General features: G+C 34.6%; 1 protein-coding gene across 1 annotated transcript; it reads left to right on the forward strand.

Moving 5' to 3' along the window:
- Nucleotides 1-14,938: 14,938 nt before the first annotated feature.
- On the forward strand, nt 14,939-15,892 carry LOC21407479 (calmodulin-like protein 3). The gene has a single exon (XM_024166358.1). It carries the CDS (start codon nt 14,978-14,980, stop codon nt 15,713-15,715), a length of 738 nt encoding a protein of 245 aa, XP_024022126.1. The 5' UTR covers nt 14,939-14,977; the 3' UTR covers nt 15,716-15,892.
- Nucleotides 15,893-16,352: the final 460 nt, after the last annotated feature.

Genomic DNA, 16,352 nt, shown 5'->3' on the forward strand with positions numbered 1-16,352 from the left:
TTTAGGTTTGCATTTCTTATTTGTTATTTGTAACAGTTTTTTGTTTTATTTTATTCTATTTTATTAACTTTAAGATGAGACTAAAGCACGTGCACACGTTTATTTAATGTGTTGCGAAGATCTAAATTTCCTTTTAAAATTTTATTTTTTTAAACTTATTATTAATTTAGTTCAATAAAAATTAAAAATTAAAAATTAAAAAATAAATAATAAAAAAGAAAAGAAAAAACACACAAAAAATTAAAATGTAAAATAAAAAATTAAAGATAAAAAAGCAAAAAAATAAAAGAAAATTAAGTTGAGGGGTTGTCACGCGGTAGCTCTATATAGAGGAGCTTTGCATCTTTTATGTATTATTAGATAGTAATAATATAAAGATAAAATACTTATGATAATTGTATTTAGATGTTCTTATTTTTTTAAAGGAGCACGTGTCCTTTTTAAAAAAAAATAAGGATTAATTATAAAAATTCTTCCTGAATATACAATTTGTAACACTTTGTCCTCTAATTATTAAAACGTAATATATGTTCTCTCTCAACAATGAAATGTTAATAAAAAAAAAGCCCTCTATGTTAGGTTTTTTTTAATAAAAATTCATATTTAGTTTGTTATTTTGGAGTATTTTGATAGTTCTATGTTTTAAAATTAAGTTTTAATTTAAAACTAATTTAAATATTCAAAAAAACATCATAATTTTTTTTTATTCTACTTAAAAAAATTCATAAAATTTTTAACTTATATTTGTTGATGGCTGATTTAGTGCCAGGATTGTACAAGGGTCCACGCCAACAATCTATGTCCCGCGACACTTTTGGGCTTGTTTCGTGAACCCAAATCACGCTCAAAGAACCCTGATGGGCCGTGATTTGGTGGGTCATGGGTAATCAAGTGGGCCCATTTATCTCTTAACTTTCGTATTAATTTGAATCTCGCTTGGGGGTTTCTTAAAATAATCAAGTTAAGAATAAATGGGTGATGGAGTTCTCAAGCTTTCCTAAAGCCTTCCTTCCGTGGGAAGCCTTAAACCCCTCGTCAAAGTCTCCTTCGTATGTCTTCGAAGCCCAAATGGCTCCTTCAGCCCCGAGCTTGACCTTTTAAAACCTTCCCTACTGTTAAAAGGTCTTCATTCATCATCTTCTAGCTCAACGAAGGCTTTTCTTGCACCAGACTTCCGTTTTGGAGCTACATTGTGCCTGCCTCCGAAAGGTCCCTGGGCATACCTCTAGGTCACCTATTGAAGTTCCTTGGAGCAATTTGTGTCAGGTGCTCCGAATGATGGCTGCTTAGCCAGAAATAGCATGAGTCCAACCTGACATGTCTGACGCCGCGTTCAGACCTCCGATAATAGAAATATTCAGAGCATTTAATGTGATCTCATGCGATCAGGTGTGTTTCAAACATGGGAAAGTGTTTAAATCATCATATATCTAAGAGCCTTATCTCAATCTTCTTCTACTTCAGGCTATTATTCCAATCACATCTTTGCTTTGTCCAATCATTTTGCTTCGTAAAAAATGGCATGTGCAGTGCTCTGTTAGAGCACCGTCGATTCTGTCACAGGGCAGTTCTTCATAACATTCCATTCCATTTTCAAGTGTCTTTTTCGTCAGGTTGCTTTAAATGAAAATGTGTGCTTTAGTTTCTATTAGATCCTTTTGTACAACCCTGAACCGCCGAACGCCTCCATTTTTCCCATTTTGGGTTCTTTTATTTGGCAGCTTCATGAGGTTGGTTGGCATCTTGCTTTAAATGGAATGTGTGTGCAGGCTTCCTTCAGAGCATGCAGTACGATTCCACGAAGAAAGTGCCACAACTTCTAGATTTGTCCATAAATACCTCATTTCTCTTCACATTCGGGGAGGACAACAACAAAATCAAGCTTGCATAGCATACTTCCACTCTACCGAAATCTTTCTAGAATTTCTCCATACTTTCTCCATCTTCTTCTTGAGTTGTTCTTGAGGTTAAGCTGGTCTTGGTCCACTCCAAGCCACGACGCTACTCAAGAAGCTCTACCAGATCTCCATCCACTCCCCTCTTTGAGCACTAGGAAGTCCTTAAGCCTTTACTAGCATATTCGAATACCTCCATGCCACAGAGCATATTTCGAGGCTCAACAGGCATCAGGACTTCATTCTCACCAACAGCTACTTTGAGTCACTCAATTTCGCCTTTTTCGGGGTCCTCTCAATATTTCTTCCACATAGTTGCATGTGCAGGTTTATAGAGCAGTCTCATTTTCTCCATCATAGCCTTATCCACCTTATGAGTCACATTTTTTCTCTAAAAATGACTTATCTAACCCGAGTCATCTTTCCATCAACTACTTGATTACCGCGACCTGGGCCTCCAAAAGTTCTCCAAGTCTCCCACAGACAGAGCTTATACGTGGTGTACTACCTTAATTCCCAACTCCGTCAAAACTTGGGAGGACATAGTCACACACTTTTGTAGAAAATACTTCCAAAATGAGGAGAATGTCACCATCATTCAGCTTAGCAACACTCGTCAGAAGAAAGGAGAGGATCTCTTGGACTTTGTCTGAAGATTCTGTGACCTCACCCTCGATTGCTACAATGAAAGTAATGAGGGAGCCCTCGTCGACATCTGCGTCAATAATATTACTCCTGAATATCTTGTGCATCTTAAAAATATTGGCGTTTCAAGCCATGAAACTATTGTGGTAATGTTTCATCCTGGAAACTTCGACAAGGAGATTGTTCATGCTCCATCAGTTGTTCGTGCTCTTCATCGCAGCTCGAAGTTTAAGCCATTGTTTGACTAGCTCAGTTTAGGTCCCCATGCTCGTTTAGCCACCACGAAGGCGTTGCTGAAGGTTTTCACGGTGCAAGGACCCCAATGATACGCCAACGAGGCTTTTGCTACTCGTGCTTTTCTCGAAAGCACTAATGTCATCTCTTTTACTAACGAAGACATGGAGGCTCCATACCCAGATCATCGATGCTCGCTCTACTTGGAGGCCATGATCAATGATGTGCATGTCCACAAGGCTCTAGTAGACACAGGTTCCTCCATCAATATCATCTCGTTGTCCATTCTTGTTGTTGCGGGAGTTCCTCCGAGCCAAATTACTAAAAAGGAAACCTCTATCGCTAGCTTTGGCAATGGTGCAAAGACATTATCAGGATATGTGCAGCTGGATTTAAAGGTTGGTCCAATCCACTCCCTCACTCGCTTTTGTGTTCTTAATATTGATGTGAATTATCGTCTACTTCTCGGAACACCATAGTTAAACAAACATAAAGTTATTTGCTCTACTTTCCATCAATGCGTGAAAGGGAGAATTGGCTTAAAGGTAGTTTGCATCCCGACCACTCAGACCCCGTTTGATCAAATGGAGGTACATTTTGCTAATGCCAAATTCCATGATAATTTCTTGGCCCCTAAGGATAGTATAGTTTCCAAACCAATTAACACTTCTCTACCTTCTTGGCTGGACATCAAAGACGTCGACATTAACAGTTGGTGCATGGCTCTGAGGAAGAAGCAAAAGAAATCGAAGTCCCCCCCGTGTGTAAAAATTTCTCTTCCTAATGGGAAAGTTGTCTACCGCTTATGATGATGTTAGGGACCTTGCCATTCCAAATGGGAAGGTCTCGGGGACAACTTGGAGCAATTCGCCTATATTGCTCATGGAGCTGCTTCCTTTGAAGAACTTAGAATATAACTGAGCCTCAACCTGCTTTGAAGCACATGCAAGACAGCTCTAAAGCCATGACATAACCCCTTGAGAAGTCAATATTAGCAATGATCCCTCCATAGAGAAGAAAGTCTCTATCAGCGCTCAACTCTCCTCCAAAGGAACGAACTACTTTCATCTACCTCCTCCATGAAAACATTGACGTGTTTGCATGGAGTTATGAAGACATGCTAGGACTCGATACAAGTCTTGTTTGTCATTCCCTCAATGTCCAGCACGAAGCAACTCTGGTCAAGCAGACTCCCCGAACTTTCTAGCCTGACTTGGAAGCTCAAATTAAGCATGAGGTTGAAAAGCTTATTGAAGCTGGCTTTATCAAACCCATCAAGCATCCCACATGGCTCGCCAACATCGTACTTATGAAGAAAAAGAATGGTCAAGTCTGGATATGTGTGGACTTTCGTGACCTTAACAAAACTTACCAAAGGATGAATTTCCTCTTCCAAACATGGATGTCCTCATCAACTCTACCGTTGGTAGTGAAATGCTCTCCTTCATGGACGGTTTTAGCGGCTACAACCAAATGAAAATGTCTCCTAGAGACGCTGGGAAGACGGCCTTCAGAACTTTTTTTGGCAATTTCTACTACACTGTTATGCCATTTGGCCTCAAGAATGCCGGAGCTACATATCAAATAGCTATGACTGCCATCTTTCATGACATGATGGGTAAAGAAGTTGAGGAGGATAATTGGGATCATTAGGATGCTCTCATCAAGGTCTTTCGATGTTGTCGCCAATACAATTTGAAAATGAATCCCAAAAAATGCGCTTTTGGGGTCTCTTTTGGAAAATTATTGGGTTTCATCGTTCATTAAAGGGGGATTAGTGTCGATCCCTCAAAGGTTGAAAAGATTCCTTCGGCATCTCCTCGGACAACTCCTAATTCAGCAAACTCTCTTACATCCAGAGATTTATTCTCGGAATGAACAACTTCTCTTCATCTTTCACCACTCTCCTTAAGAAAGGTGCTAAATTTAGATGGATGGAGCATCATCAAAAGCTTTTTGAGAAGGCTAAAAAAATGGTCATTAACCTTACGACCATGCAGGCTCCGGAACCCGGTAAACCCCTACGCATCTACATCGTCGCAACAGAGTCAACCATCGGAGCACTCTTGGCCCTAGAAGGCTCCATGGAGAAAGAGCACCCTGTCTACTGTCTAAGCCGCCAGCTTTATGGCCCGGAGTTGAGATATTCCCATCCAAAAAAAATGAGGTAAAGCAAATTTGGAAAAAGAAAATTTTATTCTCTCTCTCTTCTATGGCCGGTTCTCTCTAAAGGCTTATGGGTAAAAAATAAAATTTTCTTCTCTCTCTTCCAAGTTTTAGCTCAAGATCCTTAAGGTTGGAATGGTTAGAGTAACAAATACCTTAGATTTATAATCTTAGGATGGTCAATACCTGCTAGGGGTAAAACGGTAAATATCCCCCGAAGATAAACCAGTCAACTGGACATGTGAAACCAAATTAAACATAGAATTCCCTAGAGGACCAGAGGTTAGCCACAGCTTAATCCAATTAGGCTAGGAAACCCAATGGGCCTACGGGTCCAAATAAGAAAGAAGGTAACCTCTAGATGAACATAGAGGAACCTACCTGGTAGTTAGTTAAAGTCCAAGCCCATAAGGCTCATCCTATCCTCAGACATGTTGAAGGATTATGTGAACCCGTAGACTTTGGAAGTAACCTAATGGGTAACTTAGTAGTATATTGACAGGAAATCAACTTAAAGAAAATCCAAGGCTTTAGTTAATTAATGAAGTCAAAAGTTAACCGGATAATTAATTAATTATAAATAAAAATAAGATAATTAATTAGAAAATAAGGCTTATTTAGACAATATATTAATTAGTTAACTAATTAAAGTTAAGCAACAATTCAATAATTAGTAAAGAATGGTTGACCTAAATTAGTTAATACAAATTTAAGAGAAGTTAACTAATTGACCAATAAGGTTGATTAGTTAGACAGTGAGAAAGTGGAACTAGTAAAGGACAATGAAAATAATTACTCCCGAGAAATTTTAATAAGTCTAGACCCATAAGACTTAAACAAATTAAGATAGAGGTTGAAAATGAATTAACATTGATTTGTCAGTATAACTTGAATTTGCAATTATATAAGTACAAACCTCACCTACAGCATGAATAGTTTTAAAATGAATTGTTTGAGAAATTGCTTGCTTGCTTTTGCATGAATTCTCTATGATTTGATTGATATGAGCAATTGTATGATGCTTCTAAAGTTAAATTGTATTATTAAAGTTTATGTGACATGATCATAATTGAATGTTCACTATAATAAGTAGTGGAGGTAATGCAGAGATAAGTTAAGTGTTGTACCATCCTTTGACCTTGGGGAATGGGAGGTTAAAATTCCTCCAATTCTTGGTGGCCTTGAGGGATGGGAGGTTAAAATTCTTCCGACTCTTGGCAACAGGAGGTTAACAAGATCACTTAATTATGAGCTTGAGATAGCTGGAATAAATGTTTGGGTCATTACCCCGGCTCCTAATAGTCGCTCGCACGTGGTACGTGAATGGGGCCTAGTATTTATAATTGGATATTCCATAATAAACCATAATTGGTCATGCATTTTTATATGTGTTCTTGCATGTAAAAGTTTTTGTGAAGATATTTATACTCGCTGAGTTTTGGCTCACTAATTCATTCTTGTTATGGGTAAATAACCTATAATTCCAGTGATGGACTTGGCGGAAGATGTGTACAGCGGAAGTTTAGGTGTGGATACCACTATACAATGAATTTCCTTGGAATTATTTTTGAGTTTATATTCTGAAGTTAAGATTTTATGCAATTAGATTTTGCACTTGAGTTATATATTTTTGAGAATATTTGAGGCATGAGAACCTTATTAACACATGTTTGCACCACAACAATCACCGCCTTTAGTGACGCTAATTGTTGTCGCTAAAAGAAACGAATAGTGATGACATGTAGTCACTAAATATGGTAGTCATTTTATATCGTCAATTATTTTTAGCGACGACTAAGTGAGATTTATAGCAATGATGTGTCGTCACTAAATTTCAGAACGATCAATCATGTCGTTGCTATATATTTTTGCCACCATTGCACGCCAAATAGCAACGACTTGGTCCAAAAAAATTTGGCGGACTTAGAAATTGTCTCTAAAAATTTCAATATCTTTAGCAACAACATATGTTGTCGCTATAAGTATAAAAATAAATTTGGTAGACCCGGAAATTTTCTTGAAAATTTTTATCTTTTAGCGACTACACGTTGTCGCTAAAGCTTGTTTTAGGCAGGCAGATCAAAAATTTTTAGAGACTTTTAGCGACGACGTGTCGTTACTATAAAGGTTCTCTGACACACCCAATTTTTAATGACATGGCACACTTTTGACGATGACATATTCACTTTTAGTGACGACATTTGTTGTCGCTAAAAGAGTCCACATATAAACCAGATCGCATAATCATTCTTCCTTTTTTTTTTTTTTTTTCTCTTCTTCTTCTTGGCCACCCCTAAGTTCCTCCACCCTCCTCCGCCTCTATAACCCCAAAACAACCAAATTTCTTCCCATTTCGCAATCAAATCAGCCCCACTACTAATTTTTTAAGTTTACTCCTACTTTGAACCCAAAAAAGTGAAAACACCCAATTTCCCAAACCCATTTTTGGCCGAAATTTTGTTATTGTTGTGGTTGTTGGTAATGTTTTTGTTATTGCTGTAGTGGTTGTTGTTGGTAATGTTTTTGTTATTGTTGTGGTGGTTGTTGTTGATTTTTTTTGTTGTTGTACTTGTTGTTGTTGTTGGTGTTGTTGTTGTTGTTGTAATTTAGGATAATATTGAATTGTAAATGAAATTTGTTTTGTTAAATTGGTTATGTTAATGAGGATTTTTTATGAAATATTTGTGTTGTAATTGTATAAGTTATGTTAGTCTCGATTTTTACATAAGTTGATGTTAGTAGTGATTTTATTAGCTAATTCGGTATTGAATTGATTTTAGGTGTATATTTTTGTTTAGGTTTTAGGTTATGAGAAAAAGAAATAGAAAACATATTTTTTAAAAATATCTTAGGAGGTTTAGCAAAGAGTTGATAAAAATTAAGAAAAAATAATTGATATAATTGAAGACTTAAATGTACATTGACCAAAAAAGAAAGAATTTATATTTACATTAAAATTGGAAAAAATAAGAAATTAGATCAATTAAAAATATAAAGAATTGATATTTACAATAAAAATGGAAATAAAATAAGAAAATTAGAACAAATAAAAATGTAAAGAATTGATATTTACAATGAAATTGGAAAAAAAAATTAGGAAAAATCATTGGTATAATTATTGAATAAAAAATAAAATAATCGATATTAAATGGAAGAACAAATAATTGATATAATATTGAATAAAACATAAAAGAATTTCTCGTAGAAAATAAAAAATAATTGAATAAAAAGTAAAAGAATTGAGGTAGAAAAGAGGAACAAATAAATTAAAAAAATTAAAGAATTTATATTTACATTAAAATTGAATAAAAAATAAAATGTAAAACATTAATATTAATAATCTCATGACAAATAAAAGAGTAAATTTATTAACTCTAATTTTGCACGTGACGTGGCCCGTTCTTTTCACTGATTCGAGTTTAGAATTTGCATTTTACTACAATAAAAAGCTCTCATAAACAGTCACATCTAGTTTTTTTACTACAGTAAAAAGCTCTCACACAACATCATATCTCAACTCGAATTAGCGAACCGAACGAGACAAATTTCTTCAAAACAGCCGTTGGGATTCACGTGAGGAATGTTGGTCTGCCGTTGATAAGCAGGGCTGACAAAAAATCAGTTCCAAATTGCTGTCATGGTTCAACATTCACCGTAACCTCCTGGAGCTCTTTAGAGCTCATTAAGCGAGAGGCGAAAAAGTGCTTCAAGAAATGGAAAAATAATCTCTATGACCATTTTAAGGAGATTGGTGGTGCGCAGAATTGTGAGCTTGCCCATTGTTCTCGTCCTCAAACTGTCCACAGTGATCAAGACAGAGAAAAGTGCTGTAAGCGATTTGTTTCTGAGGCCTTTTTGGTATTTCTCTACCATTTATTTTCTTTCTGTCTTACTTATTTGTATCTTTTTATATTAAAGAAAAAGTCGACAACCAACTCGGCGAATATGAAACAGTCAAAGGGATCGGCATCATTCGCCCAGCATCGACACAAGCATGTAAGTTTGCATGTAATGTTTTCTTCATTTAATTAAATATTCACATTTCATTTTCAATAATTTTAAAATTCATCTTTGTGTCACAGGGGAGAGATATCATAGAAAACTTTCAGCAGACGCACTACTGTGAGGGGCACGGATGGGCTAGTGAAGAGGATGAGGCCGAATCTGTAAGTCAAAGAACCATGTCTCATGTTTTTACATAAGTTTTGTTACAACACTTTATTGATACATATTATCTTTTTTTTTTTTTATGTGTGTCTAGCTTGAGATGGAGCGTCGATACAATCTGGCCACGCAGGCATCTACGGAGACATATGAGGGTTCAACCTCTGCAGCTTCGACTCAAGATGGAGATAGTGGCAAAGGTTCTCGGACAGCGACGAGGATATAAGAAGGGAATTGGCCTAACGCTGTCTCAAAGGAACATACTCCAAATTCCTCAGCAGCCGCAGCCTCAGCCGTAGCCCAATTATTAGGAGCTTAGTCAGTGGCTTCAGTAGGTGTACACGCACCTCAACCAAGCAAGCATCCATGTTCCTCTCCCTCCCCGTGCATTTCAACCACCACCACCACCACCGGCCAACGACGACGATATTAATGATGCAGCAGACTTAGGGGCTGATTAGATGTTATTTATGTTATTTCTTGTTTTTAGACACTAGTTATTTTACTTTTGTATCATACATTTCTTTCCATGTTTAGTACGTTATCTGAACTTCTAACATTACCACCTATGACTTATTTTTAGTATTCGCTCATGTGATATGTGATTATTTGTTGTTTTTAATCATTATTATATTTAGATTTTATTAATCATTTGAAATCAAAACCAATTAGTAAAATAGAGAAATTTAAAAAATTCAAAAATATTTATTATTTTTAAAATATATATATTTAAGAAAAAATATTTATTAGTGATGATAAAAGTAAAAGACGAAATTTTTAAATATGTCGTCGCTATTAAAAAAGTATTTCCGACAAATATTTTAATTAGTGACGACAATTTGAATTACATCGTCGCTAAATGTACAAGAACATCGAAGGGAACGAAAAATTAACAAGTTTTCAGTGACAGATCATGCAATTTATAGTGAAAAAAATTCGGTCACTGTACAGAAGAATTAGCGACGATAGGTTAGCCGTCGCCAAAATCATTTTTAGCGATGGATCTACAGCGACGACTATTTGGCGACGACATGTCGTCGCTAAAAAGTTTTTGGCAATGACAATGGTGCTTACCACTTTCTTGTAGTGTAGATTATGTTGACTTTGAGTATTTGGAAACTGTTTATAATTGCAATATTACGCGTTGCTGATATTTTAGTTTGAACTTCGTCTCTAATTCATTTAAATAAGTTCCGAGACTTGTACATTTGAAGAATAGTCATTTTAAAATAAGTTTTAAAAAAAAAATCCAATTTTTACCAACTAAAGTATTTGAGTTTTGAAAAATAAAATGGTTTTCACTATAAGTCACAGTCAGTAACTCGAAAACGCGGATCGTTACAGTTGACTTGATTAGTTTATGTCAAGAGAGTGTCTAAATTATTTTAATAAAGTACAGGAGATGTCAGCGTAAATTTATTAAAATATAATTATTATTATTTTACCAAAATACCCTCCCTTATTAGCTCACATGCTTTGCACGTGATGCATTATGGTTAAAAACACAATAAAATTTGACGAAAAGGTATAAATTACACCTGATTAAAAAGTTCGGGGCATGTTTCATCAAGATTAAATTTATTTGTTTATTTTGTTGTAAGAATTAATTGATGGTATTGGTTCTACACCTTATTTCAACACTATCACGTCTCACTTATACTCCATACTCAATGTTACATTGCGTAGTCGGCGAAGTTGTGAAAACTGTTCACTACCTTGTTGTTAGACCTTTTTTTAAGGATTAATTTCATAAATGTCATTAAATTTTGTACCGTATTTCAACATGCCTCCTAAACTTTAAAAAATGTTCATTGTACTCTTAACGTATGAAAAGTTTAGGAACATGTTAAAATAAGATACAAAGTTCAAGGGCATTTATGAAACTAATCCTCTTTTGTTTGCTTAATGAATTAACTAATTATAAAATTATCCACTAAAAGGTTGACCTAATTTTTTTTTTCCTCTCCTTTGGCCTTGGAGCTCGCATAGGCGTGATTGAAGGCCTAGATCTGGCACAGCATCTCATTGAGAGAGAGAGAAAGAGAGAGGAGAGAGAGAGAGAAAGAGAGAGAGAAGGAGAGAGAGAAAGAGAGAGAGAGAAGGAGAGAGAGAGAGAGAGAGAGAGAGAGGGGCCAGCTCAGGAACATATGCAGACAGATATGTCTCCCAATTGTATGGCCAGTTGTAATGAAATAGTCATACAATAGTCTTAATTTGTTCCTCATTAGTGGAGCATCTTTATTAGAAGCTTGGTCAACCTATTATGTTTATTAAATACAACCAATAATTTAAGCAACTTCTGTATATACTACTTTTAATAGGTAAGTAATTACCAATTCACAAGTTGCATAAACGCTATCATTTTGGGTCTTTGACACCATTGTTGTGTACATATAAAATAAATCTCAAGCTCAGTCAAATAATTCTATAAATTTCATTCTACTTTTGACCTAAAGTCTTGATTCATTACAAAGATAGAAGATTTCTATAACAAAATGGCGTTACCAACAGTTGTTAGCTCAATAGTTGCTCAATTATACTTGTCAGCTCTTTTTAAAAGTAATTTTTATGGGAAGTTTTATTCTTAAAATTATTGTAAAAAAATTTGTATTTACAAAACATTCTTACAATTTCCATTTCCGAGTTTTGATAAAAAGGTTAAATTATAATTGTATGAATTTCGGTTTTGTTCTTCCTTAACTTGTTCCTCTTTTGTATTATCCATACTATTCGGCTAATAATAACTTCAGAACAATCGCACACGGCTACTATTTACACTGCGATCAAGTGGTCGTTCTGTGTAAAAATGAAAAGACAGTCATTTTGCTAAGTTCACTTTATAAGACAAATTTTCCTAAGAGAAGTAATGGCCTTCACATGAAGTGAATATAATTGTGTGTGTATACGTGTATAGTGGACACTTTTTATGTTATTGAAATAAAGTTCAAAAATGGGTGAGGTTGATATTCTACCCTAACAAAGTGGTTGGTCCTATTATATTAAGGGCTCATTTAGTTCGCTTATTCGAGTTTTTAATTTGAGTTAATATGTGATTTTATGTGAGAGTTTTTTTACTGTCGCAAAAAAGTTAGATGTGACTGCTTCTGAGAGCTATTTGCTGTAACAAAACTCGAATTCTAAACTCGAATCGGTGAAATGAACGGGGCATAAGTCTCACCTATTTACCTATAGAAACTCACCTCATGTGAGTAGCAAAGTTGTAACTCCATCTGGATGAATAGTGGCACTCAATAAAGTTTGGGAGAAAGAGGAAAATAGGTCAAGACTTGAGATGAATTAAAATTAATAGGCTAATAGTTTACATAAGTTAATAAATAGGCCAAATTACTGTTTTTATCCATAACTTGTCTAGTTATAAATTATAACTTGACAAGTTATTCACGGTTTTTATCCATAACTTGTCTGGCTATGAACCATAACTTGACAAGTTTGTCTATAACTTATCTGGTTATGAACCATAACTTGACAAGTTATGACATATTAATTTCTATAACTAAAAATTGGCCTATATACTTTCTTAAGCTTTTCATATTGGCCTATTTTCTACTATTTCCAGAAAAAGTTTTGTAGTTTGGTATCTATTTGAGTTTTCTAAACATCAGTAAGTAAAAGAAAATTATTAGCATTATTCTTTCTGTCACTCTTTACATTTACTGTTTGACACGTAAACTCTACTAAAATCATATATTCTTATTTAAATAAAGTAAAATTTACGTGTTAAATAATATAAAAATGATAAAAAGAGTGATGTTAGTATGCTATCTAGATCTGACTAGAGTAGCAGTAAGAGACAGCTGGAGATACTTTTGCTTCTAATTAGGATTTCTTTTTTTTCAAGTAAAACTGAGTGGAAACAGCTGTGACCTATAAGCAGTATGATGTAGTGTGACCCCTCAACGATGCCCTTTGGACCCATTGCTTAGTGGTTGTCCATGAATGGAGACCATGAGTCAAATTTCCCGCTAAAGATCTTCTTTTGTTTTGTTTTTTTGCTTCTTTTTTTTTAAATAAACAATAATCAGAAAAAAGTAATATTTTGTATTGATTCAGTTTTTATTTTTCTTATGATAATTTAACACGTTAGCAATTAATTAAACTTTTTATGTCACATTTATCTCCGTGAAAAAAAAATTTATAAATATAGATTTTTACTTTATTTCTTATATTTTCTTTCATTTGCTTTGCTGCTTTATGGGGGTGGCCCCACCTCTATCTGCATTTTATATTCACACACTAAATAATTGAATACCATGAAGTTGTTACATTGAGGATAATCAATGGGACGGGTTTTCTTTTTTTCTTATTTATTTATTTATTTATTATTATTATTATTATTATTTTGTAGAATTGGGATAGGGGATCAGGGTGACGTTTGGTAAGTAGATTCGTACTCTGATTCGAATCATGGTTTATAGTTTGCTACAATATTTTCTCTCATAAAAAATACACATAAATTAAAAATAATTCTAATCTCATGATTATAATTCATGAACTAAACGTCTCTTGTTTTTAGGCTCAACAATTGTCCAACACATGGCTTAAGCACAAGGAAAGAACACTAACACTAGAAGAAAATTATTAAACTTACTTTTAGAACATAAGTTTAAATTTTTACCGTTTATTTTTAATTAACACTCTTTTAATTGATATAATTATTTTAATTAAAAAAGATATAAACAGATACACTCTAAAAAGTATTTATCTCTTTTTTTTCGAAGACTAATTTTGTGTTAAGGTTGTGTTCAATATTGTTGAATATTAATGAACAAAACCTATCTCAAGCCAACACCAGACGGACAAAAATGGGATAACCTTGTGCTCTTAAAACTTTTTACACATCTGTTATTTATTTATTTATTTGTCATTTTCTGAGAAAACATTGGTGACTCTTCTTGGTCTTTCTTTTTCTTTTTGATAAGTGACACATTTGTCGCCTTTTTCTTTTTTGGTTAACGGACACATTTGTCACTTCCGAGACTCAAAAAAAAAAAAAAAAAAAGGAAAAAGGTCGTCCAAGACTCCAGTAATGAGGTGCCAAAATCCACATTCTGCTTTCTCCTTAACATGCCACGTGTAAGAAACCCACAAATCACGCAAAAGTAGCCGTTGAACGAATCCAACGGTCGTTATCTGCCGGCTCTAATCATTTCCAGTCATCAATCTCCTCCTCCTGTCCTGTCGTATTCCAGATCCGTTATCAACGGTTACATTATTTTAAATCCAAAGCAAAACCAAAAGAACCACTCAACAAAGCATGCATGTTCAATTCATAAATTTAAAATTATTTTTTATTTATGTGTATTTTTATAAAAAAAAATATTATAATAAATTATAAATTACGATTTGAATCAGGACACAAATTCATTAACTAAATGCACTCATTTAACTAAAAAAAATAAAAGTATCAAAAAACGGAAGTTAATTTAGAAACTCATTTGTCTAAAATTTTAAAATGAGGATCCAAGTACCCAAAGTTTCAAAATAAAACCCCAAGTACAAAAAAAAAAAATAATGGAAGTGTAAAAAAAATGGAAGTTAATTTGGAAACTCATTTGTCTAAAATTTTAAAATGAGGATCCAAGTACCCAAAGTTTCAAAATAAAAACCCAACTACAAAAAAAAAAAAAAAAAAAAAAACCCCATTCCCAATTGATTAAGTCACACACTACCAAGTCATGATAATAATAATAAACACAAGCACCAAACATTAATTATAACAACGCGTTTTTGGGAAATTGTAAATTAGTGTACGTATTGATCACTATGAGAAACACATAAACAATAATATAATAACCCTCCTAATACGCGTAAAAAGTGCCATACTTTTCATTTTCTTCTCCGTCCCTATAAACATGGCCAGTTTTGTCTCCAAATTTTTCTCAACAAACGCCCATCCACCCAACAAACAAGACCCTCCTCTCTCTCTCTCTCCTCTCTCATCTTTCTCTCTCTCTGTTTACAGTCTTCAAATGCCAACTATTTTGCCAAGGATCTTCCTTATTTACAACCTCCTAAACTCATTCTTCCGTTTTTTGGTGCCCAAAAAGCTAATTCCCTTCTTACCATCTTCTTGGTTCTCTCACCAACTACCATCTCCGCCTTCATCACCGCCTTCCTCTCGTTCCCACCAGAGAAGAATGAGCCAAACCGAGCTGAACCGGGTCTTCCAAATGTTCGACCGGAACGGCGACGGACACATCACGAAGAAGGAGCTAGGCGATTCCTTAGAGAATTTAGGCATCTTCATCCCGGATAAGGAGCTCTCCCAGATGATCGACAAAATCGACGCCGACGGCGACGGCTGCGTCGACATAAGCGAGTTCGGAGAGCTCTACCGATCCATTATGGACGAGCGCAACGAGGAGAGGGACATGAAGGAGGCCTTCGACGTGTTTGATCAGAACGGAGATGGATTCATCACCGTCGATGAGCTGAGATCAGTGTTGGCTTCGCTCGGTCTTAAGCAAGGACGGACCGTAGAGGATTGCAAGAGGATGATCATGAAGGTGGATGTGGATGGTGATGGGATGGTCAATTACAAGGAGTTTAGGGAGATGATGAAGGGAGGTGGGTTTAGTGCGTTGAGTTAGAAGAAACACATTTTATTATTTATTATTTATTATTGTTTTGTTTGTTTGTTTGTTGTTCGCTTCTTGGTGGCTTAATTTTGAGGGTCTTATTGGTAATCAATCTTTGTGTAAATATTTTTGGAGGACAAAACTGCTAAGCAGACCAAGGATGTTAAGAAAATATGAAGTTTTTTTTTTTTTTTTTTTTCCCCTTGTAATTGTTTTGTTTTTTAATTGTAATACTTTTGGATGATTCAATGGTGGTAGATTTCTTAAGTAGCAAGAAACTTGGTTGGCTTTTAAATGTACCATTTCCCCATCTCGTTTCCTACCAAAGGTATATTGGTAAACAATTAACATATTACTGTTGTTTTCTTCTTTTACAATAAGATATTGACAAAGATCTCAAAAATTATCCCCCAATTATGTAGCGTTAAATGATGTAAAATTCAGATTAACAGAAAGAAACGTGAAAAATTCAGATTAAAATACATGGATCTTAAATTTTTACCGCTTACTCTTAATTAATATCTTTTAGTCAAAAAACTATATTAGTCAAAAGAGTATTAATTAAGAGTAAAAAAATAAAAATCTAAGTTCACCAATTTTCTCTAAACTGGTCAACAATCTCAAGTAGCCCATGTAAAACTAGTCGGCT

This window comes from Morus notabilis, unplaced genomic scaffold (assembly GCF_000414095.1).
Source record: "Morus notabilis unplaced genomic scaffold, ASM41409v2 Scaffold212, whole genome shotgun sequence".
NCBI lineage: Eukaryota > Viridiplantae > Streptophyta > Magnoliopsida > Rosales > Moraceae > Morus > Morus notabilis.

Excerpts from the sequence above, each read along its gene's own strand:
- LOC21407479 (XM_024166358.1), top strand. The coding sequence starts at position 14,978 with ATGGCCAGTTTTGTCTCCAAATTTTTCTCAACAAACGCCCATCCACCC.